The sequence below is a fragment of the Muscardinus avellanarius genome (assembly GCF_963383645.1).
Source record: "Muscardinus avellanarius genome assembly, chromosome: 12".
Classification (NCBI taxonomy): domain Eukaryota; kingdom Metazoa; phylum Chordata; class Mammalia; order Rodentia; family Gliridae; genus Muscardinus; species Muscardinus avellanarius.
The window spans coordinates 72,592,703-72,617,929 of record NC_137798.1 but is presented as its reverse complement, the minus strand read 5'-3'; the positions used below and the strand labels follow the sequence as shown (position 1 = coordinate 72,617,929).

The 25,227-nt window shown below is 40.6% G+C and overlaps 1 protein-coding gene across 1 annotated transcript in view; it reads right to left on the bottom strand.

Moving 5' to 3' along the window:
- RAD51B (RAD51 paralog B) overlaps window positions 1-25,085 on the bottom strand; it is a gene marked incomplete at its 3' end in the record, with an annotated part of 585,418 nt that extends 560,333 nt beyond the window's left edge. The window contains exons 1-4 of the mRNA XM_080707167.1: window positions 24,996-25,085; window positions 22,443-22,556; window positions 15,023-15,139; window positions 2,227-2,363 (exon numbers count right to left, since the gene is read on the bottom strand). Coding sequence (XP_080563293.1) covers window positions 2,227-2,363; window positions 15,023-15,139; window positions 22,443-22,556; window positions 24,996-25,079 — 452 coding nt within the window. The 5' untranslated portion in view covers window positions 25,080-25,085. The remainder of the gene's footprint in view (window positions 1-2,226; window positions 2,364-15,022; window positions 15,140-22,442; window positions 22,557-24,995) is intronic.
- Between the last annotated feature and the right edge of the window lie 142 nt (window positions 25,086-25,227).

Here is a 25,227-nt window from a genome sequence, read left to right as displayed (position 1 = left end):
CCATTCAACACTATTGGGTGGTCTGTGGTGATCCCAGAGATCCTACTACTTGGGTCTAGTGTTAAGTGTAGATCTCTCCCCCCACTTTTCACTGATGCAGAGTCTGAGTCTGTCTGAGCCTCTGCTATGTCCATCAGCAGACCCCCTCCTCACCTTTGCTAGGTTGGACTACAAAGTCTCAGACCCAGGGAGTTTATCACAGCTGTGTGAGTCCCTGAGAGCGTCATGCTGGAAATTCTTCTGCAGGGAATGCAGCTTCACTTACAGTGTTGTTGAGCACTGGTCTGGATCTCTGGAGGGTGTGGTGAACTCGGCCACCACCACTGCAAGTTGTAGCTGGTGTTTGCCCTGGAGAAACTGATGGCTTACCATTCCAATGATCTGCAGATGCTTACTTCAAGTCGTTGGTTGTTTTCCCATCTTGCAGTGAGGCAAGATGGTGTTGCTGTAGCACTCATGGACACAAGACGGGCAGGTTTTGTTCTCTGCTCTTTGATCACTTTTTTCCCTTTCTGCCTTTTATTTATCATGTTATTTTTAAAGTTATGGTGTTTATTGGCTTTTGTAGAATTCTTTGGTTTCTTCTGAATTCAACTTCAAAAATAGTTCAAAGTAGATATCTGGTCTCCACTCCTACTTGCCTGAGAGCAGCACAGCTGGACCAGACCTTACAGGTTTCCCACCTCCCTGCAATGAATCTTTTTTTTTTTTTGGCGGTGGGGGGGGGCGTCTGGGGATGGAACCCAGGGGCATTCGACCTCCAAGCTATAGCCCCTGTCCTATTTTTATTCTTTATTTTTTGAAACAGCGTCTCACTGTTATGGAGGGCCTCACTAAGTAGCTGAGGCTGTCCGCAAACCACGATTCTCCTGTCTCAGCCTCCCAAATGCTGGGATTACAAGCGTGCACCACCATACCCAGCTCAGTGAATCTCTTAATGCATGTAATATGTTGTTTCTTATTTTGATGTAGTCCTACCTGAAATATGCTAATGTATAATAAATGTATTACTGTATTTTAACAAATCAATAATTAAATATTTCTTGATGGGTATAGTGGTACACACCTGTAATCCCAGCTACCCAAAAGGTCAACAGAGGAGGATGGTAAATTCAAGGCCAGCCTGGGCAACTCAGTGAGACCCTGTCTCAAAATAAAAAAAAAAAAAGCCAGGCGTGGTGGCACTTGTTTGTAATCCCAGTACTTGGGAGGCTGAAACAGGAGGATCGCCAGCGGCCAGCCGCAGCTACTTAGTGAGGCTCTCTGCAACTTAGTGAGACACTGTTTCAAAATAAAAAATAAAAAATTTGGCTGGAGGTATAGGTCGGAGGTAGAATGCCCCTCGGTTCAATCCCCAGAACCACACAAAAAAATAAATAAAATAAAAAATAAATAGGTCTGGGGATATAACTCAGTGTTAGAGCAACCCTGGGTGCAAGCTCTAGTAAGAAATAATAATAGTAATAATTACATATTTCTTAAGTTTCCCATATTAAGTTACTAATATGATAAACATCAACCAATATAACCTGCCTAAATAGAGGAGTTTAGGTCCTGAAAAAAAAAATTAAGAACTACAGCCATAAAAAAAAAAGCTGAAAGACTGAATACAACAAAAAAGAAAACAAAAAATAGCAAAACCAAAACTAGAATATAAGTGATAGACTAAAAGAAAATCATATATACATTAATATTCACAAAACATAGTGTTTGTATTAGTCCATAAAGAAAAAGACAAAGTAAGATGAGTGAAGTGGATTTCTATAGAACTTGCCTAAGAGCTATCAAATGAATAACAAATAAACGAAAGGCATTGGCCTACAACTTGGAAAAGAATGAAATCAGCTGTGTGAGGTGGTGCATGTCTGTTACCCCAGTACTTGGGAAACTGAGGCAGGAGGATCACAAGTTCAAGGCCAGCCTTGTTTTAATTTTTAATTTTCCCTCTTCCCCATTTTCTACTTAGATTCCTATTTCTTTACCTTCTTTTCTTCCAACTTTCTGCAAAACACAGTTTATAGTAAACCCCACTTACAGTAATAAGGGAGGGGAAAAAAGACAAAAAGAAACTGCTTCTGTGTCAATTTTAAAAGGAAAATTCCCTTAAAACAATATCTAGCATTCTTTGTTCTCATAAAAAGGTAAATGTTAACCTATTTGTAAATGTTCCATTCTGTATATAGGTTATAAAAGTAAAAAAATACAATGGAAACTAAAACATCCTACCTTTCAGCACTAAATGCTGACTCCGTGTCAATGTACACTACAGCTCCTTCTAATCCTCCCATATTGGTGGGTAATGTCGCCAAAACGCTCATCATTATACAAAATTGAGTTTTTCCACAACCTGGTGGCCCTGTAATCTAAAAAACAAAATATAATTAGTATAAATTCTTCAAGCCAGTCAAAGCATATCCTTTTAGGAACTTGCTACAAAAATAGTCCAACTATCCTGGTTTCCAGGAAAGACTTGAGCCCTCAGATGTCCATTTTATGCAATGAATTTTTTTATTATTATTATTATTTTGCAGGTCTGGGGATAGAACGAGGAGCGTTCGACCTCCAAGCTACACCCCCTGTCCTATTTTTTGTTCTTTATTTTGAAGCAGGGTCTCACTGAGTTGCAGAGGGCCTCACTAAGAAGCTGAGGCTGGTTGCTTACTTCATTGCTTTTATGCACTTGATTCGGTGTAGTCTTGGGGGAAGTAGAACACTATGTAATATTTAAAGATATCTGAAACCAGGCATGATGGTGCACACCTGTAATCTCAGAATTTTGGTGGCTGAGAGAGGAGTATTGTAGATTCAAGGACAGCTTCAGCAACTTAGTGAGGTCCCCCTTAACTTAGTGAGACCTGGTTTCAAAATAAAAAATAAGATAGGAGCCGGGCATGGTGACACACACTTGTAATCTCAGCATTTAGAGGCTGAGACAAGAGGATCATGGTTCACGGCCAGCCTCAGCTACTTAGTAAGGCCCTTGGCAACTCAGTGAGACCCTATTTCAAAATAAAGAATAAAAAATAGGGCTGGGGGTGTAGCTCAGAGGTAGAATGTCACTGGGTTCAATTCCCAGCACGCCCCCCCCAAACACACACACATACACATACACACGAAAAAAAGAAAACTGAGTTTGGGCTTTTTTGAGTTTGGATTAGTTTATGTCATAACACTTACTTTAAATTATAACTAATTTCCAATTTTTTAGGTCCTTTTTACATATTTTCCCCTCTCTTCCTAGCTTCAAACATTTATACCATGTACAGTTTTATGGGCAGCCTGAAGTTTCATTATTTTTTCAGGTTTATTTAGTGGGTGAAAACATCTCAACATTAATAATTTTTAGCTTCAGACAGTTTAGCCCTGAATTCTAGCACCCAAACCACAAAATTTCAAGTTGTGTTCACTTCCCAGCTTTAGCCCAATGGCGGTTAGAAAGAGAAAGCATGCCAAACCTGAATAGTCTAAGTTATTTGCTTCTTGGAAACTTAGAGTAAATACAACATTCACATACAGAAGACACCCATCAAATACAATCAGCTTCGTATAGTAAGAGCCCAAGATCCAACATCCCTACACGAGAAGCATAAAAGAACTAAAAGAAACCCAGTAGTGAAGAGCATAAAACTACCAGCAAGGAGGAAAAGAGAAAAATGATTATGCCCCCAAAAAAGAAAGTCCAATTACACTATGAAAAACAACAACAACAACAGCAGATACTCAACTTAACCTTAAATCAGATTACATGGCTGAGATGCATGTGGAACCTGAACGTGTTAGGGCCTAAAATCTTATAACATTAACTCTCTGCGCATTCAGGATGGGGGCCACAAAACAGGGCCATCTACCAAGATTCTGAACCTGGCAGAAGAAAATGTAGGAACTTGTTGGCTCCAGTTGGAGACGAGAGAGCTGGTGAAACATACACATCATCTCCTTCATGACTCCCAGCATCTTAACTATTTGTCTCTATTTGCTCTGCAATTACGTAGAACTATGATTAGGCCTTTCAGACCTACAGAATCCACTTTAAAAGTAATTCTCCAAATCCCAAAACGAAAAAGAAAAAGCAATGAATTTCAGAAAGGCCAGGCTGGACTTTGCCTGAAAGAAACCTTGATCTTAAATTACTTTACATCAGCATGTTGAAGAGTTTATATCTTGGATTCTATCCACCATTCCTTATTTCATATTGATTGCTGCCATTTTTTACATGGAAAAGGGCAAAGAGAAGGTAGGGAAAGCAAGCAGGAAAAAAAAAAGAAAACAGGAGGACATGAAAATGATAGGTATCCCGTGTTGCACCATTAACAGAAATCATAGTGTCTAGGGAGATAAGCGTTTAACAGTATTTACTGAACATATGCCATAGGAAAGAAAGGCACTAGGAGACCACTATAAAGGTAAATGCTTACTTCTAAACTAAGGAGTGAGAAAAAAATTGGAATAATTATCCAATCAACTATATATGCTAAACTCCTACATTAGGACAGAAATTTGGTGATTTTATACTTCAAAACACAAGGCAAGATAAATGAATCATGTCAGCAGATTATATTCAAGGAATGCCCATCTGAAATCTCTCCCTGGTTTTCCCATTGCTATTGCTGCAAGTAGGGTAGACCCAAACCTGACTGCAGCTTGAACAAAACAAGACCACCTCCGGAAAAATAGATGCTACGCTTCCCAGCAGCTAAAATAGACTAATAAACCATCTAAGACTTACACATCACTCTTTCATGCATCAGTATGACATGCCTGGCCACTGTAGCATTTGAGTTTACAATCCCTGCCTCATTACCTCCTGTGACCGTGTGGGCCACAGCTTACCCTGCCCATGAGAAAGAAAAAGAACTGTAATATCAATTATTCCAACTGGCATCCTGCCGCTATGTTTCTGGGAGAACAGGTGAATCAATTCCAAAGCAAAACTGTACCACTGAAGGAAGACACCTGGTCCTTAAATCATGAACAAAGCAGAGCAATGACTCAGGAAATAGAAATAATAAATGCAAATAGTAGAAATGCAAATGTGCTATGTCATTTCTCATGACTGAGAGCAAGGACCTGGGTAAACCATCATTCTTGGTGTTGTAACTATCTGGCAGTGCTTCACGGGTTTACTCTCCTGGAGGCACTCTGGAACTGAGATACGCAGATTCTACATCTCTTTTTGTTGACACGAGTTTGGATGAGTTCACTAGTCCTATTAAAAACTAAATTACAATATAAAAATACTTTTTTGATATCTTTAAATACAACTTTAATTTTACTTAGTCAAAATGACATCTATCTCATGCATTCTCATGATGCTGACCCCAAGGGTAAAGCTTGGTTTGGAAGGAATTGGGGTGGGGGCGCTTACTGTTTTATATATGAAGCAGAGATATATGTAGAGTAGAAAAACAGATACACAATTTATTCATAGTGTTAAATTTTCACTGGTATTGGAGGGGAAGAAGGGTTGGGGGGAAAAATGTTAAAGAGGCTCCTTAGATCCAGGAATGGTGGCACACACATGTAATCCCAGTATTTGGGAGGCTGAGACAAAAGGATTGTAGGTTCTAGGTCAGTCTTAGCAACTTAGGAAGACCCTCAGCAACTTAGTGAGACCCTGTTTCAAAATAAAAAATAATAAGTCAGGTGTGGTGATGCATGCTTGTAATCCCAATACTTGGGAGGCTGAGACAGAAGGATCACAGGTTTACCCTGTTTCAAAGTAAAGAATAAAAAAAAAAAAAAAACAGAGCTGGGGGTACAGCTAGGAGGTAGAATGCCCTTGGCTTCATCCTCTAGTATTGCAAAAATAAAAATAAAAATAAAAATAAAAAACATAAAATAAAAAATAAAATCCAGTTGGGGATGTAGCTCCAAGGTAGAATGCTCCTGAGTTCAATCCCCAGTACCAAAAACAAATAAATAAGGCTCCTGAGCAGGTGATAAGAAAAAATGGCTAAGAAACACTGATATATTTCATCTCATAAGAGTAGGTCACCCCAGCTGGTTTGAGCTCCACATAAGTTTTTTGGGTTTTTTTTTTTTTTTTTTTTTTTTTGGTGGTACTGGGGTTCCTGGAAACCCTTCTACCTCCAAGCTACTCCCAGACCTATCTTATATTTTTATTTGGAAACAGGGTCTCTTAAGCCAGAGAGGATGGCTTTGAACCTGCGCGACCCTCCTGTCTTCGCCTCTCAAGCGCGGGATTACAAGGGTGTGCCACCACACCCGGCTCCACATAAGTTTTTAAAGCTTAAACTTCCCAGCATTGGGGAGGCTGAGACAATAGGATCACGGTTCGCGGACAGCCTCAGCTACTTAGTGGAGCCCTCTGCAACTCAGTGAGACCCTGTTTCAAAATAAAAAATAAAATGTAGAGTTGGGGGTGTAGCTTGGAGGTAGAACGCCCTAGGTTCTATCCCCAGTACCACAAAAAAAAAAAAAGCTTAAACTTATCTTTGCTACTACTTTTCAGTTATAATAAATTCAGAATTATCTAATTTATTCCACAAATAAGAATTTGGTGTTCTTAGGGAATGGGACAAAGCTCTGTACTTTACTCCCTTTAGTGACTCAGCTTCTGGAATCTCTGATCCTCCCCTCTGCTTACGCTTTGGGCATGAGTTGCAATCCTCTAGTTCCACTCTTCATCCTGGCCCTGTTACCAAATACACAGATACACCCTGACTCAGCGAAGTGCACAACAATCAAAACTGATATAAATACATTGGGGAATTGTGAAGCGAAAGGCAAGAAAAGCAACTGCAAATGCAATAGCAGAAGTTTCCAGATTTATTCTGACTCCTTCAATCATTCCCAGACCTGGGTCCTGACCTATCAACCAGAAACAAAGTTCATGCAATGCAATCAGAAACCTCCACTGATACCTATATTAGTTTTCTACTGTTATGCAACAAATCGCCACAAATTTAGCAGCTTGAAACAATACCCATTTGTTATCTCAGTGATCTGTAGGTCAGAGTCCAGAAGGGCCTGACAGGGTCCTCTGCTCAGGATCTGGAAAAGCTGAAATCATGGTGTCAGCTGAGCTGGGCTCCTATCTGAGGGTGGGTTAAGTATCAACTTCTGAGCTCACTGAGGTTGTTGGCAGAGCCTAGTCCTCTGCAGCTGTAGGCTTGAGGTCTTACTTGCTATCATCTAAGGCCCCTGCAGGTTCCCAAAGGCCACCCATATCCCTTCTTAGGCGGCCTCCTCCAATCTCCATGCAACAATGGCATCTGAAGCCCTCATGTTTGAATCTTTCTCCCTCTCGTCCCTCTTCTCAGAGTTCACGTCACAGTATCTGAATACTCTTCCTATCTGAATGTCACAGTTCCACATAACATACCATAATCATGTGAGTGATATCTCATTGTATTCCCAGGTTCTAAGGATTGAAGCATCCCACTGGAAGACCACTTTAGAAATTCTGCTTACCACAAAGCCTCTGAGAATGGAGACTTATTAAGACTTGGAGCCTTAATAAGGCTTTTTTTTTAATGTTTGCACACAGATGCTAAATATTAGTGACCGGCATCCTCTTAGATGGACTAAGTGATCCTCACCTTTAGTATTCAGACCTTTCTGTAGTCCTCCTCCCACATCAGGCCTGTGTGTCTAATGCCACTGCTACCTATCTCCCTGGATGACGTTCTCTGGGGAAAGTCAGCTGTCAGGTCATGAAGTTACTCAGGCAGCCGGTGGAGTAGTTCTCATGACAAAGGATCAGCTTCCAGCCACGCTAAGTCAGCCATCCTCGAAGCAGCTTCCCCAGCTCCAGCCAAGTTTTCATGTGGTTTCAAACTTGGCTGATATCTTGACTGCATTCTCTTGAGAGACCAAGACCAGAAACACCCAGCCAAGCTGCTCCCAAATTCCTGACTCACAGGAACTGTGTGAGATATTTGTTGACTTTAGTCACTAAGTTTTAGGATGATTTGTTAAGCAATAGATAACAAAAATATGTAGGCATAAATATATAAATATTAGACATACAACTTTAAAAACATAAGGAAGCCGGGCGTGGTGGTGCACGCTTGTAATCCCCGCGCTTGGAGCCTGAGACAAGAGGATCGCACAGGTTTGAATCCAGCCTCAGCTACTTAGTGAGGCTCTCAGCAACTTAGTGAGACCCTGTTTCCAAATAAAGTATAAAAATTAGGCCTGGGAGTATAGCCCAGAGGTAGAAAAGTCCCTGGGTTCCATTCCCAGTACCACAAAAAAAAAGAAAGAAAGAAAAGGAAAAACTAAAAGAATCACTACTGCTAATTAATTTTAAAAAATCAAATAAGTGGAAAAATAAAATTCCTTAAATGTACTTCTTTTATGCTGAATATCGAATCCAGAGGCATTCTACCTCTGAGATACAATCCTAGACCAATTTTTTTTTTATTCTTTATTTGGAAACAGGGTCTAAGTTGCAGAGGGCCTCCTCACTAATTAGCTGAAAAGCTGAGGCAGGCTGAGAACCCAGATCCTCCTGTCTCAGCCTCCAAAGTACTGGGATCATAAGCATGTGCCATCACGCCAAGCCTCCTTAATAATTTAAAACTGACATAAATAAAAAATACTCAAAAAATAAGTGCTACTCCCTGGAACAACAAATAACACTAAAAGCTTGTAAAGCTTACTTTATTCCCAGATCAGAGAGGAGAATATAGGAAAGAAAATAGGAACAAAAGCACCATATTAAACAAGTATTATATAGAGCTAAAAACAAATGAAGAAAAGCGAGTGTATTCATTCAACTAACATTTATTAAACAGCTTCTACTTGTGCTAATACTGTGGATGTAAAACCATAATTCCTGGCCACTTGGAATTTATTTCCCAGTGAAGAAGATGTCCATCAAATTATCACACAACAGTAAAAGTGTAATGGTGACAAGTGCTACACAGAAGGGGGTCTTGGCTCAGTTTTCCAGGAATATATGACAATTCTAAATGTTTTTATTTTTATTTATTATTATTATTATTATTTTGGTGGTAGTGGGGATGGAACACTCCCAGATCTATTTTATATTTTAATTTGGAAACAGGGTCTCTTAAGCCAGCTGAAGCTGGCTTCGAACCTGTGTGATCCTCCTGTCTCCGCCTCCCAAGTGCAGGGATTACAAGCGTGCACCACCACGCCCGGCTTTATTTTTAAAATAACATAAACTGGGCATGGTGGTATACGTCTGTAATACCTGTACTTGGGAGCTGAGACGGGAGGATCGCAAGTTCAAGGACAGCTTCAGCAAGTACTGAGACTCTCATCAACCTGGTGAGACCAGGTTTCCAAGTAAAAAATAAAATCGAGCTGAGGGTGTAGCTTAAAGGTAGAATACCTCTGGGTTCAACTCCGAGTTATCACTAAAAATAAAAAAATAACATAATAAGCCAGATGTGGTGGCACACACTTACGATCCCAGTACTTGGGAAGCTGAGAAATGAGGATCAGAGCTTAACAGCCAGTCTCAGCTACTGAGGCCCTCCATAACTTAGCAAGACTCTTTTTCAAAAATAAAGAATAAATTTGGGGCTGGGGTGTGGCTTGGAGGAGAATGGCCCTGGGTTCAATTCCCAGTACCAAAAAAAAAAAAAATATATATAAAAAAAATCTCAAACTATATAAAATAAAAAATAAGACTACAATACAAATTGTCAAACTCAAAATAAAATGAACTTTTTTTTTTTTTTGGTGGTACTGGGGGTGGAACCCAGAGGCTTTCTACCTCCGGGCTATACTCCCAGACCTTTTTTTATATTTTATTTGGAAACAGGGTCTCACTGAGTTGCTGAAAGCCTCACCAAGTAGCTGAGGTGGCTTCGAACCCGTGCAATCCTCCTATCTCAGCCTCCCAAGTGTGGGGATTACAAGCGTGCGCCCCCATGCCCAGCTAAAATGAACTATTTTAACAACTATCTCTGAATTAATATCAGATCAGGTTGAAGGGGAAAAAATCAGCAAAATAAAACAGATTTATACAACCCAAATGCAAGCTTAATGTAATGGTTATATACAGAACACCAATTATTAAAGAAAAACTATTCTTTTCAAGCACACATAGAATTATTTACAAAAGTGATAACATATTCAACCTTTAAAAATGTCTCAGGGGCCCAGCACTGTGGCATACACCTGTCATCCCAGTATTTGGGAGGCTGAGACAGAAGGATCAAAGTTTTAAGGATAACTTCAGTAATTTAATGAGACCTTCAGCAACCCATGAGATCCTGTTTAAAATAAAAATAAAAAGGGTGGAGGTGTAGCCCGGAGGTAGAAGCCCCTGGATTCAACCCTTAGTACCATTAATTAATTGCTTAGCTAATTAATTAATTAAAATGGCCCTGGGAACTTTGGAGAATCAGTTTCATGCCATAGTCTCTGACCAAAATATATTTAACAATAAGATACAGATAATAGATAATTTAGATGTCTTAAAATTCCAAATAATTCATGAGTCAAATAAGCACTCATAGTAAAAATTTTTAAATATCTTCAGAACTGAACAAATATGAAAATATTACACATCAAAAGAATGTTCTAGCCCGGCATGGTGGCACATGCTTGTAATCCCAGCATTTGAGAGGCTGAGACAGGAGGATCGCACAGTTCACAGCCAGACTCAGCTATTTAGTGAGGCCCCCTGCAACTCAATGAGACCCTGTTTCAAAATAAAGACCAAAAAATAGGTCTGGGGGTGTAGCTTGGAGACAGAATGCCCCTGGGTTCCATCCCCAGCACCACAAAAAATAAAACAGGGCTGGGGGGACGTGCCTCAGAGGTAGAATATCCCTGAGTTTAATCCCTAGTACAAAAAAAAAAATAGCTTAAGTTATAGTTTAGGAGTACAGCACACACTTAGCATGTCTGAGGCCACAGGTTCAATCTGTAGAACAAAAAAATATAATGAAGAATGCTGCAATAGAAATACATTGTTTTATAAAGTCAGAGTAAGCAAAAAGACTGAAAATTAATAGATCAAATATCTAACTTAAAAGTTAGAAAAAATAATCCCAGGAAAAATAGAAGAAAATAAGCAAATAATCATAATAAATGAAGTAAAAAAAAAAAAAAGAAATTACAGGACCAACAAATAACAACAACAAAAAGCATAGTTCTTTTAAAAGACTATAAAAATACATAAACTTCTAGCCAGGCATGGGAGCACACGCTTGTAATCCCAGTACTTGGGAGGCTGAGACAGGAGGATCACAGGTTCATGGACAGCCTCAGCTTCTTAGTGAGGCCCTCTGCAACTTAGTGAGACACTGTTTCAAAAGTAAAGAATCAAATATAGGGCTGGTGGCTGTAGCTCAGAGGTAGAATGCCCCTAGGTTTCATCCCCAGTACACACACATACATACATACACACACACACACAAACACACACACACACACACACACACACACACACACACACACACACTTCTGGTAAGGTTTTTTCAAAAAAGGCAGGGAGAGAAAACAAAGTAACATTAGAAATGGAAATGAGGATAAAGCCACATATAAAAACCAGATTTATAGGCTAAGAGAATATAAGCAATAACCTCATGATAAAAACTTAAAATTTTAGAGAACTGAAAAATTCTAAAAAGATCATTTATAAAAACTATTCAAGAAGCCAGGCGTGATGGTACATGCTTGTAATCTCAATGCTCGGGAGGTTGAGACAAGAGAAGAACAGGCTCCTGGCCAGCCTCAGCTACTTAGTGAGGCCCTCTGCAACTTAGTGAGACCCTATTTCAAAATAAGAATAAAAAATAGGGCAGGGTGTGTTGCTCGGAGTTAGCATGCCCCTGGGTCCCATCCCCAGTACCACAAAAGAAAGAAAGAGAGAGAGAGAGAGACAGAGACGGAGACGGAGGGAGGAAGGCCCACATTGGTTTCAATCATTTTGGTATTGGAACATAAGCTCATAAGAGTTCATAACTTTAGCATGCAAGATATATTCAATTCTTTATATACGTAATATATAGTAAAACTTTCTTTCTTTCTTTCTTTCTTTTTTTTTTTTTTTTTTTTTTTTTTGCAGTACTGGGGATGGAACCCAGGGGCATTCTACCTCTGAGCTACACCTCCAGCCCTATTTTTTTTTTTTTTTTTTTTTACTTTTTATTTATCTATTTATTTTTGGTGGTACTGGGGTGGAACCCAGGGGCTTTCTGCCTCCGGGCTATACTCCCAGACCTATTTTATATTTTATCTGGAAACAGGGTATTACTAAATTGCTAAGAGCCTCACTATGTAGCTGAGGCTGATTTCAAACCTGTGCGATCCTCCTGTCTCAGCCTCCCAAGTGCTGGAATTACACATGTGCGCCACCACCACGCATGGCAATTTTTTTTTTTTAAGTCTTTATTTTGAAACAGGGTCTCACTGAGTTGCGGAGAGCTTCACTAAGTAGCTGAGGCTGTCCGCAAGCTGTGATCCTCTGATCTCAGCCTCCCAAATGCTGGGATTACAAGCGTGCGCCACCACGCCTGGCTTAAAACTTTATTTCTTAATAGAAAGCAAACTGAGATTACTCCCTCTAGTAAGGAATTAGTTAAGGAATTAGTAAGGAATTTGGGGGTTTCTAGTGAAACCCCCAAAAAGACTGAGGAAGATACCTGAAGCTACAACAGAAAGTAGAGAAGTTGTCACTAGTATGTAAAGTATTACATTCCAAGTTCGCCAAGTTCGCCAAGTAGACCCCAATAAAACACCTAAAAGGATTCAGAAAGAATTGACAAAAGCCAAGTAAAAAAGTACTGAAAATTGCTCTAAAACTTAATCTTAAATCCAACCTAAGTGCATTTGTAACTATTGTTATAAACCCTAATGGAGCAAGTCCTTGATTCTAAAAAGGACCATGCAAGATATTATGGCTCTGGTTCCACCTGGTGGCAAAACAATGCAATGGCGGGCTTTTAAACATTCACTGTCCATTTGCCAACTACTACTTTAATAGGCATCTACTAAACATGACTCAATATATCTTTAAATCTCTCTTCAAAGATAGAAAATAGCTGGGCGTGGTGGCGCACACTTGTAATCCTAGCATTCGGGAGGCTGAGACCCGAGGATCGTGGTTCACAGACAGCCTAAGCTACCTAATGAAGCCCTCTATAATTTAGTGAAACCCTGTTTCAAAATAAAGAATAAAAAAAAAAAAAATAGGGCAGCGGGTGTAGCTTGGAGGTAGAATTCCCCTGGATTCCATCCCCAGACCTCCCCCCCAAAAAAAGATAGGAAATAAAATAAGGTATATTGTCTAAAATATGGTCTCTATGTTTGAGGGGAAAAATAAATCTACATTTAAAGTATGACTATCAAAATGTAAAAATAATCTGTTCTTATTTCAAGGCTGGCTGAAAGTATCCGTGCTCCCAGAAAATGAGGATAAGAAGTCCTCAGGAGTGTCCTGGTGAACGGTGTATCAAGCCACAGCATCTGGAAACACACTGCGTTTTCCAAGGGAAGAACTGTAGTGCTTTTTAAATGTCCTCAACTTTTTAACACTTCTTCTCTCAAAGGGTAGGGCCTAATTTCCCTTTGCCTGAATGTGGGTTGGGCTCCAAGACTCGCTGCTAGTTAGGAGAACAGAGCAGCGGTGGTGATGTGCAACTTTCAAGCTGGTCTCACCTTCCTGGCCAGAGAGTCATGAGGGTGCTGTGCAGAGCCGGCCAGAGGAGGAACAGCCCCAAGGCCCTTCACACGACTGCGCCCCAGGCCAGTGCAACTGAGCTAAGTCAGCCCAAGGAAACGGAAAAGCAAGCGAGAGTTAACATTTACACCACTTGGTATTACGATAATTTTCTATACAATAATATTAACTAATTCAATAACCCATGACTTCCTAGAATTAAGTTTATCTACAAAAGAAAATAAAAATATCTCCTGTTAATACAAATAGTATTATTTCCTTGAATGTCAATAAAATTTCAAATTTCCTTTCCTAATTTACTGAGTGGTAAAAAGTTTCTTAAACTTTTTCCTTTTTCTTTTTTTTTTTTTTTTTGGCATTACTGGGAATGGAACCCAGGGACATTCTAACTCCGAGCAACACCCTCCCCAGCCCTATTTTTGTTTCTTTATTTTGAAACAGGGTCTCATTAAGTTGCAGAGGGCCTCACTAAGCAGCTGAGGCTGGCCGAGAACCTGTGATCTTCCATTCTCAACCTCCCAAGCACTAGGATTACAAGCGTGCACCACCAGGCCTGGCATTTCTTTTCCTTTCTCTTCTCTTTTCTTTTTTTGTGGAGGAACTCAGGGAAGCTGCATCCTCATGTTATGACCTTCTTGTCTTAGCCTCTCAAATACTGGAATTATAGATATGTGCTACCACGCTTGACTTGCCCTCAAGTATTTTATAAGCCTAATTCATAATATTCCTCCCTTTCTAAGTTGATTCAAAGAAACAGAAACTTAAACAGATCTTAGTCAGCAAGAATTACTTTAAACATCTTTTCCAAGTAACTATACTAGGTAGTGATTGGTTGGAGAAACATACACTTGAAGTACTTAAAATTTTAACTCAGAATATGTTCATTAAATAATTTGGGGTTTTTTTGGGGGAGTACTAGAGATTGAACCCAGGGGAATTTTACCTCCAAGCTACACCCCCAGCCCTTTTTTTATTATTATTTTATTTATTTATTTTTTTTATTTTTTTGGTGGTACTGGGGTTCCTGGAAACCCTTCTTCCTTTGGGCTACACTCCCAGACCTATTTTATATTTTTGAAACAGGGTCTCTTACGCCAGCGCGGCTGGCTTCGAACCTGCGCGATCTTCCTGTCTCCGCCTCCCAAGCGCGGGGATTACAAGCGTGCACCACCATGCCCGGCTTTATTATTATTTTAAAATAAGGTCTTGCTAAGTTGCTGAGGCTGACCTCAAACCTGAGACCTTCCTGTCTCAGCTTCCCAAGTACTGGGATCAGAGGTGTGTTCCACCACGCCTGGACAAATAACTTGGCTATTCTTTTGAACTAAACTTTCCCTCCCGGCTCTGAGTGTAGAGGTCAATAGAAGAACTGAGAGAAAGTTTTCTCTTTACCTCGGTGAGGGATCCACAAGCCACACCCCCATGCAGGGCTTCATCCAAAGCAAAAAGGGTAGTAGAGAGGAAGGCTGGTGAGAGGTCAGCGGTCCTTTGTGTCATTATCCCATAGGCCTGAAAGACAGAAGGAGTATGTTCTTTCAGCCTTCATACCTATTAAAAAACATACGCCAACTCTTAACCTCTGAATTGCAGCAGCTGGAACCCCAACCCGTCTTTCTTTTCCAATATCATTATTTGTTCAACAAATAACTACTCCATGCTGGGGACTGTGCTAGATGACGGCGATGTGACAGGCTGATAGTCGATCAGGGACTAGGAAATTCAGACCAGAAACAGATGATTATAATTAATAAGGGATACTGTGCTTGAGAAAATGAAGGCAGAAAGAGTCAACCTGTTCTAGATCTTATGATCTAGGGAGGCTTCACTAAAGAGCTAGCCAGCACTCCACTAACATCTGAAATATTTTATCTGTTTTTAGATAAGGAAAAGAAATGTGAATGTTCCTACCAAAAAGGACAGAATGTACAAAGAAAGATCAAGAAGCAAAAAAGAGTGGAAATATAAACTAATGAAAAATGCAAAAAAAAAAAAACCAGTCAATTTAGAATGGATGAAAGATGGAGTGTGGATGTGGCAGCCCGTGAAGATGCTGGAAAAAGAAGCAGGGGCCTCATCATGGAGGGCGTTCTGGAAGCTTGGAGTTTATACCGAGAGCAACAGGGAAGAACATAACCAAGTCACGCTGTCGGCCTCAGCGCGGTTTGTGGAGAACAGCATGAAGAGCAGTGTGGTGTGCTGAGACACGGCTCCCTGAAAGACGGCCGTATCAACGCCCTGGAAACTGCCTGTGATGCTTCCTCAGTCACAAAAGGGGTCTCTGCAGACACAAGTACGTTAAAGACCTTGTGATAAGGAGATAATCCTGGATTAGCTGAGTGAACGCAGAAATGCTGTCACAGTACCTTGTGGAGAGAGGCAGAGGGAACGTCAATATCTGGAGGGAAAGGCCGTGTGGAGGCCGAGCAGACTTGGAAGGGGCCCACGCCAGGTAGTGTGTCTGGGGATGGAACCCCGGGTCGTTCGACCTCCGAGCTACACCCTCTTTATTTTGAAACAGGGTCTCACTGAGTTGCAGAGGGCCTAAGTAGCTGAGGCTGTCTGTGAACCGCGATCCTCAGGTCTCAACCTCCCGAATGCTGGGATTAAAGCGTGCGCCACCAAGCCCCGCTTAGTTTTGCCTTTTTCTGGGAATAATTATATAAATATTCACTACTCTGGGTTATTGAGCAAATAATGCCAGCCCCTCTCAGATATTGCTATGATCAATAATTGAAAAAAGAAAGGAAAAAGCGAGGATATGAAAAAGGCAATGGACATATATCTACGTGTGCTAGTAAGTACTTTACACACATTATTTCATTAAATCTCACAACCCTCCACAGGCGGCCACTATTTATACCCAACACATAGGTATAATCATCTCTATAGCTTACACAGGCTAAGAAATGGAAGCTGAGAGTTTTGCCAAAGAGTACTTTAAGGGGGAAAACAAGAACTATTGTTACTTTTTTTTTCCTAAGTAGAGGCCATAATTTACCTACAACAAATTTGAAAAGGAAAATAGTTTAAAAAAGGAGTCAATAATAAAATCCTACAATCATGAGATAACTACTATTAACAATAGAGTGTATATATATCCACACATAATAAACCACATAACTTTCATTTGTATAAAATTGGCATGTATACTACAATTTCATAGCCTACTTTTTCACAAAACATTTATATCCTGAGCATTTCTCCTGATATTAACATTCTTCAAAGATTTTAATTCTAACATATTACCTGATCATATAAATATAGGAAATTTTATCTTCTTCCTTTTTACTGATAATTTGTTTCCAGGTGTTTGCACACGCCTTTGGTACTAAAACTGATGTAGGGGTATTCTTCTACCTCCAAGCTCCACCCCAGCCTTTCATTTTTTTAATTTTGAAACAGGGTCTTGCTGAATTGCTGAGGTCTCGCTAAATTGCTAAGGCTGGCCTTGAACCTGTGATTCTTCTGTGCCGGCCTTCCAAGTCCTGGGATTACAGGCATGGACCACACTGCCTGGCTGTTTTTTGATAAAAGACATACTTCAGTGAGTACCGTCCATAGACTTTCTCATCTGCAATCTGTCATGAAGCAACATGGACACATGGGGACATTTCATGACCCGTGAGAAGGCAGTCATATATGTCAACAGTAAAGTGCATATATTTACCACTATAATTGCTAGATTAATAGATTTTATGATTCTCATGGAAAAAAATAAGATGAACAGAACTTCAGAAATAAAGTAAATAAATGAGACAATGAAGAGTTTTGTGATATGACGCTACTTTTTCTTCTATTTTGGTAGCTGCTTCTTCACATATTCATCATCTAATCTGACTACAAACGTGGGCCTCAATCAAGAACTGGCCTAAGGAACGCTCATCTTCTTACTGTACGTGCGTTCCAAGCACCAGCTCACCCACTCCCATGGCCTTAACAATCATGTATCAGCGAGATCTCTCCCTCAAGGTCCAAGTCAATGAACTTGACAGCCCAACTTGAATCTGCACGAAATGTTTCAAAAACACCTTAAATTAGGTAAGAACTAAACTGAGCTTATGATCTGCTTCCCTCAAACTCGCTCCTCCTCCGACATTCCTTACCTCAGGAAATGGTACCTACCACCCAGTTTCTCAAAGCAAAATCAGGGAACCTCTCTGACTTTCCCTGTACTTCCCCACCACCCACAGCCAAACAACAACCAAAGGCTGAAACAGGAGGATCAGGGATTGTGGCCAGCCTCAGCTACTTATTGAGGCCCTGTTTCAAAATAAAGGATTGAAAATATAGCTGGGGGTATAGCTCAGAGTTTCAATCCCCAGTACCGAAAAAAAAAAGAAAAAAAGAAAAAAGAAAGAAAAGAAAGGAAGAATGCTACAGCATGGTGCAAAAAAAAGAAAAGAATGCTACGACACGGCATGGTGACTGACATCTGTAATCCCAGTACTTGGAAGGCTAAGACAGGAGGATCACAATTTTGAGGCCAGCCTCAGGAACATAGTGAGAGCCTCAGCAACCCAGTGAAATCCCATTTCAAAATAAAAACTAGCCGGGCGTGGTGGCGCACGCTTGTAATCCCCGCGCTTGGGAGGCGGAGACAGGAGGATCGCGCAGGTTCGAAGCCAGCCGCACTGGCTTAAGAGACTCTGTTTCCAAACAAAAATATTTTTTTTAAAAAAAAGGTCTGGGAGTGTAGCCCAGAGGTAGAAGGGCTTCCAGGAACCCCAGTACCACCAAAAAAATAAAAAAATAAAAATAAATAAATAAAAACTAAGCCAGGCGTGGTGGCGCACGCTTGTAATCCCCGCACTTGGGAGGCTGAGACAGGAGGATCGCACAGGTTCGAAGCCAGCCTCAGCTACTTAGTGAGACCCTGTTTCCAAGTAAAGTATAAAATAGGTCTGGGAGCAGAGCCTGGAGGTAGAAAAGCCCCTGGGTTCCACCCCCAGTACCTAGAAAAGCCCCTGGGTTCCACCCCCAGTACCACACACACACACACACACGAAGAGCTTGTTGAGGCTTGATTCTTAAACCAAGTACATTTTTTCATGCATACTCTCATTAGAGGACTAACCCAATAGAAGGAAACTTTATATATATTATAAATACTATATATATACACATATGTGTGTGTGTGTGTGTGTGTGTGTGTGTGTGTATAAATGTGTGTGTGTATGTCCCCCAACCTATTCTCTAAAGGCGTGGTTACCAGACTGGTGCTGTTTAGAGGTGGTGGAACCTTTCGAAAGTGAGGCCTAGAGGAAGGCGCTGAGGGCGCGGCCTCGGGGGAGCACCGCCAGGCCTCTTCTTCCTTCTCTTTGCCTCCTCACTGTCATGAGCTGGACGGCTAAACAGCCTCGCTCCCCCACACTCCCACCATCATGTTCCGCCCGGCATCAGGCCCAACGCAACAAAGCCAAACACCCGCGGACTGACACTTCATCACCCTCAGTCTAAATCAATCTTTCTTCCTTATACGCTATTTCAAGTTTTTTTGGTTTTGTTTTTGTGTTTTTGGTGGTAATGGGGATTGAACCCAGGGGCATTCTACCTCCAAGCTACATCCCCAGCCCTATTTTACTTACTTATTTATTTATTTAATTTGCGGGACTGGGGATGGAACCCAAGGCATTCTACCTCCGAGATGCACCACCCCCGGCCCTATTTTTTTATTTTTATTCTTATTTATTTATTTATTTATTTATTTATTTATTTATTTATTTTGCGGGTCTGGGAATGAAACCCGGGGGCATTCGACCTCCGAGCTATACTCCCCTGCCCTGTTTTTATTCTTTATTTTGAAACTGGGTCTCACTGAGTTGCAGAGGGCCTCACTAAGTAGCTGAGGCTGTCCGCGAACCGCGATCCTCAGGTCTCAGCCTCCTAAATGCTGGGATTACAAGTGTGTGCCACCACGCCCAGCCTATTTTTTATTCTTTATTTTAAAAAAGGGTCTCACTAAGTTGCAAAGGGCCTCACTAAGCAATAGCTGAGGCTGTCCTCAAATCGTGATCCTCCTGTCTCAGCCTTCCAAATACTGGGATTACAGGTGTGCACCACCATGCCCAGCTTCAGGTATTTTTTCATAGCTAAGAAAAGCTGATTATGACAAGAGCTGTTCAAAGCAATGGAGTCCCTGGTAAAGCTAAAATTCTGATTCTGTCCGTTGATTACCCTGCTCTTAAGGTATTTTCCTCAGATGACAAGATAAATCTTTTTATTTGTTTTGATTTCAGTGGTACTAGGAATGGAACCTAGGCGCATTCTACCTCTGAGCTATACCCCCAGACTTGTTTTATTCTTTTACTTAGAGACAAGGTCTTCCTAAATTGCAGATAGCCTCACTAAGTTGCTGAGGCTGGCTTCAAACTTTTGATCCTCCTGTCTCGGCCTCCCAAGTACTGGGATTACAAACTTGTGCCACCACACCCGGCTGACAAGCTAAACATGAGCAAAAGATACAAATGACACCAATATTCTTCCTCCTTTCTTTCTTTCTTTTTTTTTTTTTTTTTTTTTTTTTTACGGTACTGGGGATGGAACCCAGGAGCATTCTACCTCAGAGCTCACCCCCAGTTCTACTTTTTTTATTCTTTATTTTGAATCAGGGTCTCACTGAGTTGCAAAGGGCCTCACTAAGTAGCTGAGGCTGGCCGCAAACCCAGCTCCTCCTGTCTCAGCCTCTCAAAGGCTGGAATTACAAGCATGCGCCACCACGCCCGGCTCCTCCTTTCCTTTGTCAGTGAATTATGCCCTATCTTACTGCTCAGCAGTTACCAAATTTCAAAACAATATAATAAGGTAAGTCCACGAACTGCGATCCTCAGGTCTCAGCCTCCTAAATGCTGGGATTACAATTGTGTGCCACCATACCCAGCCTATTTTTTATTCTTTATTTTGAAAAAGGGTCTCACTAAGTTGCAAAGGGCCTCACTAAGTAATATAAACAAATAAATATAAATATAAATAAATATAAATAAATAATAAATATATAATATAAATAATTTGTAAACCACAAAACAGATTTTTAGGCAACTCTTATTCTGAAAAAAAAGATGGTTTTTTTTTTTTTGGTGGTACTGGGGTTCCTGGAAGCCCTTCTACCACCGGGCTACACTCCCAGACCTATTTTTACATTTTTATTTGGAAACAGGGTCTCCTAAACCAGCGCTCGTGGCTGGCTTCGAACCTGCGTGATCCTCCTGTCTCTGCCTCCCAAGCGCGGGGATTACAAGCGTGCGCCACCACGCCCGGCCTAAAAGATGTTTTTATTATCCACAAAAATCTACTATTTGAAAAGTTACAGTTATGGCACACAAAGTATGCCGCTGAGCATGGTGGCACATACCTGTAAACCCCAGGACTTCAGAGGCTGAGACGGGAGAAGCAGGTTCTCAGCCAGCCTCAGCCACTTGGTAATGCCCTCAGCAACTTAGTGAAACCCTGTTTCAAAGTGAAAAATAAAGAGAGAACTGAAGGGTGTAGCTCAGAGGTAGTATGTCCATGTGTTCAATCCCCAATAACACACACACACACACACACACACACACACACACACACACACACTCACACATACACTCACACATACACACACACACATACACACACACACACACACACACACACACTAAAAAAAACCCTAGGCAAAAACAGTACAGTTTGACAGTCTTGTTATAAACGACTTCAGCTTTTTCAAGACTAAAGATAAAATTTTAGGCATACTTTATTCAATTAATAAGCAAGTATAAATGCAATTATGTATTCTTTTGATGTATAACAAGTATGATGATACAGATCAGTATTCCAGAGAAAAGAACATTTGAAAATTCAAGAGTCTATTTTAAACATATTCTTTTTATGAGTTTATAACTCATACTCTTATAAAAAAAAATGTATGTAACTCTTATAAAAAGTATGTTATTATAGGTGTGGTGGCTCTCACCTGTAATTCTAGTATTTGGCAGGCTGAGACAGTAGGATCACAGGTTTGAGGCCAGCCTCAGCAATTTAATGAGGCCCTCAGAAACTTAGTGAGACCCTATTTCAAAGTGAAAAATAATCCCAGCTCTTAGGAGGCTGAGACAGGAGGATTGCACAGGTTCGAAGCCAGCCTCAGCTACTTAGTGAGGCTCTCAGCAATTTAGTGAGACCCTGTTTCCAAATTAGGTCTGGGAGTATAACCTGGAGGTAGAAAAGCCCCTGGGTTCCACACCCAGTACCACAAAAAAAAAAAAAAAGTGAAAAATAAAACAGGGCTGGGGGTATAACTCAGAGGTAGGGCGTCCATGGGTTCAATACCTAGTACCACCAAAAAAAGAAAAGTATATAATAATTTGATCATAGGTCTTCAAATCTTAACCAAACTAATCGGAAAAAGATGACCATTTGAAATATCACTATGAGCAGCAGCAAAAAAATAAAACCTTCCTTTTGCTCCCTAATTTCCGTGTGTGTGTGTTACTGGAGATGAAACCCAGGGGCCTTCTACCTCTGGGATATACCCCCAGACCTATTTTATATTTTACTTGGAAATAGGGTCTCCTTAAGCTGCTGAGGCAGGCTTGGAACCTGCAATACTCCTGTCTCAGCCTTCCAGGTACCGGGCCTAATTCCCACACTTAGGAACTGTCTCCCATGAGCTGATAAACGACATAAATTTTTTATATATAGTCTCATTAGAGAACTAACTATAAAAGAAAACTTAATATTTTTAAGGTATTCATCTCTACTTTTGCCTCTTCCCAAAAAAGATTTTAAGTGAGATAAAGAATCATTTAATAATTAAATGATAGAAAATGCTACATATCTATACCGTTTGCATCTGTGGGGCACAGGCCCTGCTGACCATACAAAGAAGTTCATGGACACCTCGATAGCTCAGGCCAGTCACTTTCATAAGTTCCAGTGGTGCAAGACGTAAAAAGTCCTAAACAGACGAAGAGAGTATTTTAAGAATACATGTGCAACGAAGATAATGGAGTTAAAAGGACATTTTCAAACAATATTGCCCATACACAGGTAAAAATGTAATTTATTGCAGATCAAAGATTGATGCTTTCTTTTCTTTTTCGTTGCAGTGCTGAGGACTTAACCTGGAGCCTCATGTGTACTAAGCAACGCTCTACCACTGAGCTATATCCCTTGCACTATGCATTTTTTATAGTATTTTTCCTCTTTGATATGATGACATAGTCTTACATCCTAATTACCAAGTTCAGATGGTATGAACCAGAAAACACGCCAAGTAAAAGCACATAGCAGCGCCTTCCTGTCCCGGTGTAATATGAGTACCGCACTGATGCCAGAAAGACTCTGGGCCCAGATATAGAACCAGAAAGTGCAGATTGGAAACTGTGGCTGGGCTGGGGTAATGCCCAGGGGTGGAGCACTTGCCTAGCATGGGTGAGGCTTTAGTGCCTCAGAACAAGGGGAGGGGGTGGAATTGCTTAGAGAAAGTAATTGAGAGAGAAGGGATAAAATGTTAAATTTCATACTTACTACAAGAACATTTTGAAAACTGAAGCATGTATGCCTGTAACCCCAGCCCTTGGGAGGCTGGGACAGGAGAATCACAGGTTTGAAGTCAGCCTCAGCAATTTAGCGAGGCCCTCAGCAACTCAGTGAGACTTTGTTTTCAAAATAAAGAATAAAAAATAGGGTTGGAGGTGTGGCCCTGAGGTAGAATGCCTCCGGGTTCAATCCACAATCCGAAAAAGAAAGAAAAGAAAAATAAACATAAGCATTATTAAATATACAGCAGGGAAACCAAGGGTATATTTAACACACCAAACAATTTAAAAAAATTATAGTATTCTCTGAAGTCAATCTTATTAAGGATAAAATCCTAAAATATACCCTTAAACCTTAGTTCCCTTCCCAAAAAGAAACTGCTTCACCATTGTGCTTAAAAATACAGCATCTGCTCCATGCAGTTCTCAGGCTTCTTCAGTAAGAGTCCTTAAAAGATAGTCCTAACTATTCAGTTCGCTTCCAAGAGCAATTTTCCATGCCGATTACCATCTCCTCACTTAAGACATATTTCTTATGTAACTACAAAATTCCTTTTAAATAGATAAAACTTCTCCAGAGCTCCAAGTAAATAGCATAAGTATATTTCAACTTATGCCCTGACAATTCTCCCTTTATTTTTGTTTGTTTGTTTGTTTGTTTGTTTGTTTGTTTTGTGGTGCTGAGGATGGAACCCAGGGGCATTCTACCTCTGGGCTACACTCTCAGCCCTATTTTTTATTCTTTACTGTGAAACAGGGTCTCACTAAGTTGCGGAGGGCCTCACTAAGTACCTGAGGCTGGCCGAAAACCTGGATCCTCCTGATTCAGCCTCCCAAGTACTGGGATTACAAGAATGCGCCACCACCACACCGGGCTGATAGTTTTACCTTTGAAATGCAAAAACATTTAATTTCTGTACGTAAAGTTATGTTTGGAAGTACAACCTAAGAATAGCTTATGGAAAAGTACCATCTTTCATTTTTTGTTTGTTACTAGGCGCAGAACCCCGGGGCATTCGATCTCTGAGCTTCACCCCTAACCCATTTTTTTAGGTTGAAACAGGGTCTTGCTAAATTGTTTTGGCTGGCCTCAAACTTGTGATCCTCCTATGTCAGCCTCTCAAATACAAGGATTACAGGTCTGTGCCACTATGCTCAGCTCACTAAACTTTTTTTTTTTTTTTTTTTTTTTTTGGAAACAGGGTCTCACTAGGTTGCTGAGAATCTCACTAAGTAGCTGAGGCTGGCTTCAAACCTGTGTGATCCTCCTGTCTCAGCCTCCCAAGCGCGGGGATTACAAGTGTGTGCTACCACACCCAGCTTTAAACTTTATTTTTTATAAACCTAAAATTTAATACTCCAGGTCTAAGAGTTATTAAGGTATAAGCCAGGTGTGGTGGCGCACACCTGTAATCCCACTACTTGGTTGGCTTTGACAATAGGATCATGGTTTGGAGGTCAGCCTCAGTAACTTAGTGGAACCCTGTTTCAAAAAATGAAAAAGGAGCTAGGCATGTAGCTCACAGTTAAAATGACCCTGGTTCACTGGGCGTGGTGGCGCACGCTTGTAATCCCCGCACTTGGGAGGCTGAGACAGGAGGATCGCACAGGTTGGAAGCCAGCCTCAGCTACTTAGTGAGGCTCTCAGAAACTTAGTGAGACCCTGTTTCCAAATAAAATATAAAATAGGCCTGAGAATAGAGCCCAGAGGTAGAAAGCCCCTGAGTTCCACCCCCAGTACCACAAAAAAAAAAAAGACCCTAGTTCAATCCTCAGTAACAAAAACAAAAGTTATTAAGGTATAAAGTTAATTAGTACATAAAATTTCTTGGTGAAAAAAATTAAATAAATTTTACCTGACAGGTAATAATCTGGTGTCTGCTCAAACGATCACACAGCTCTTGGGATAAACCCACTCGTCTTAGTTTCTTGCTACTCATGCCTCCAGATCCAGAAAATAAAAGAATCTTAAAAATAAAAAAGCATCAGTAAATAACATAAGTGACAGTAGATGGGCTATCCAAAATGATCTATAAAATAAAAAAATTCTCAAGGTTCTTCATGTGCAAAATGAAACATATAATCTGT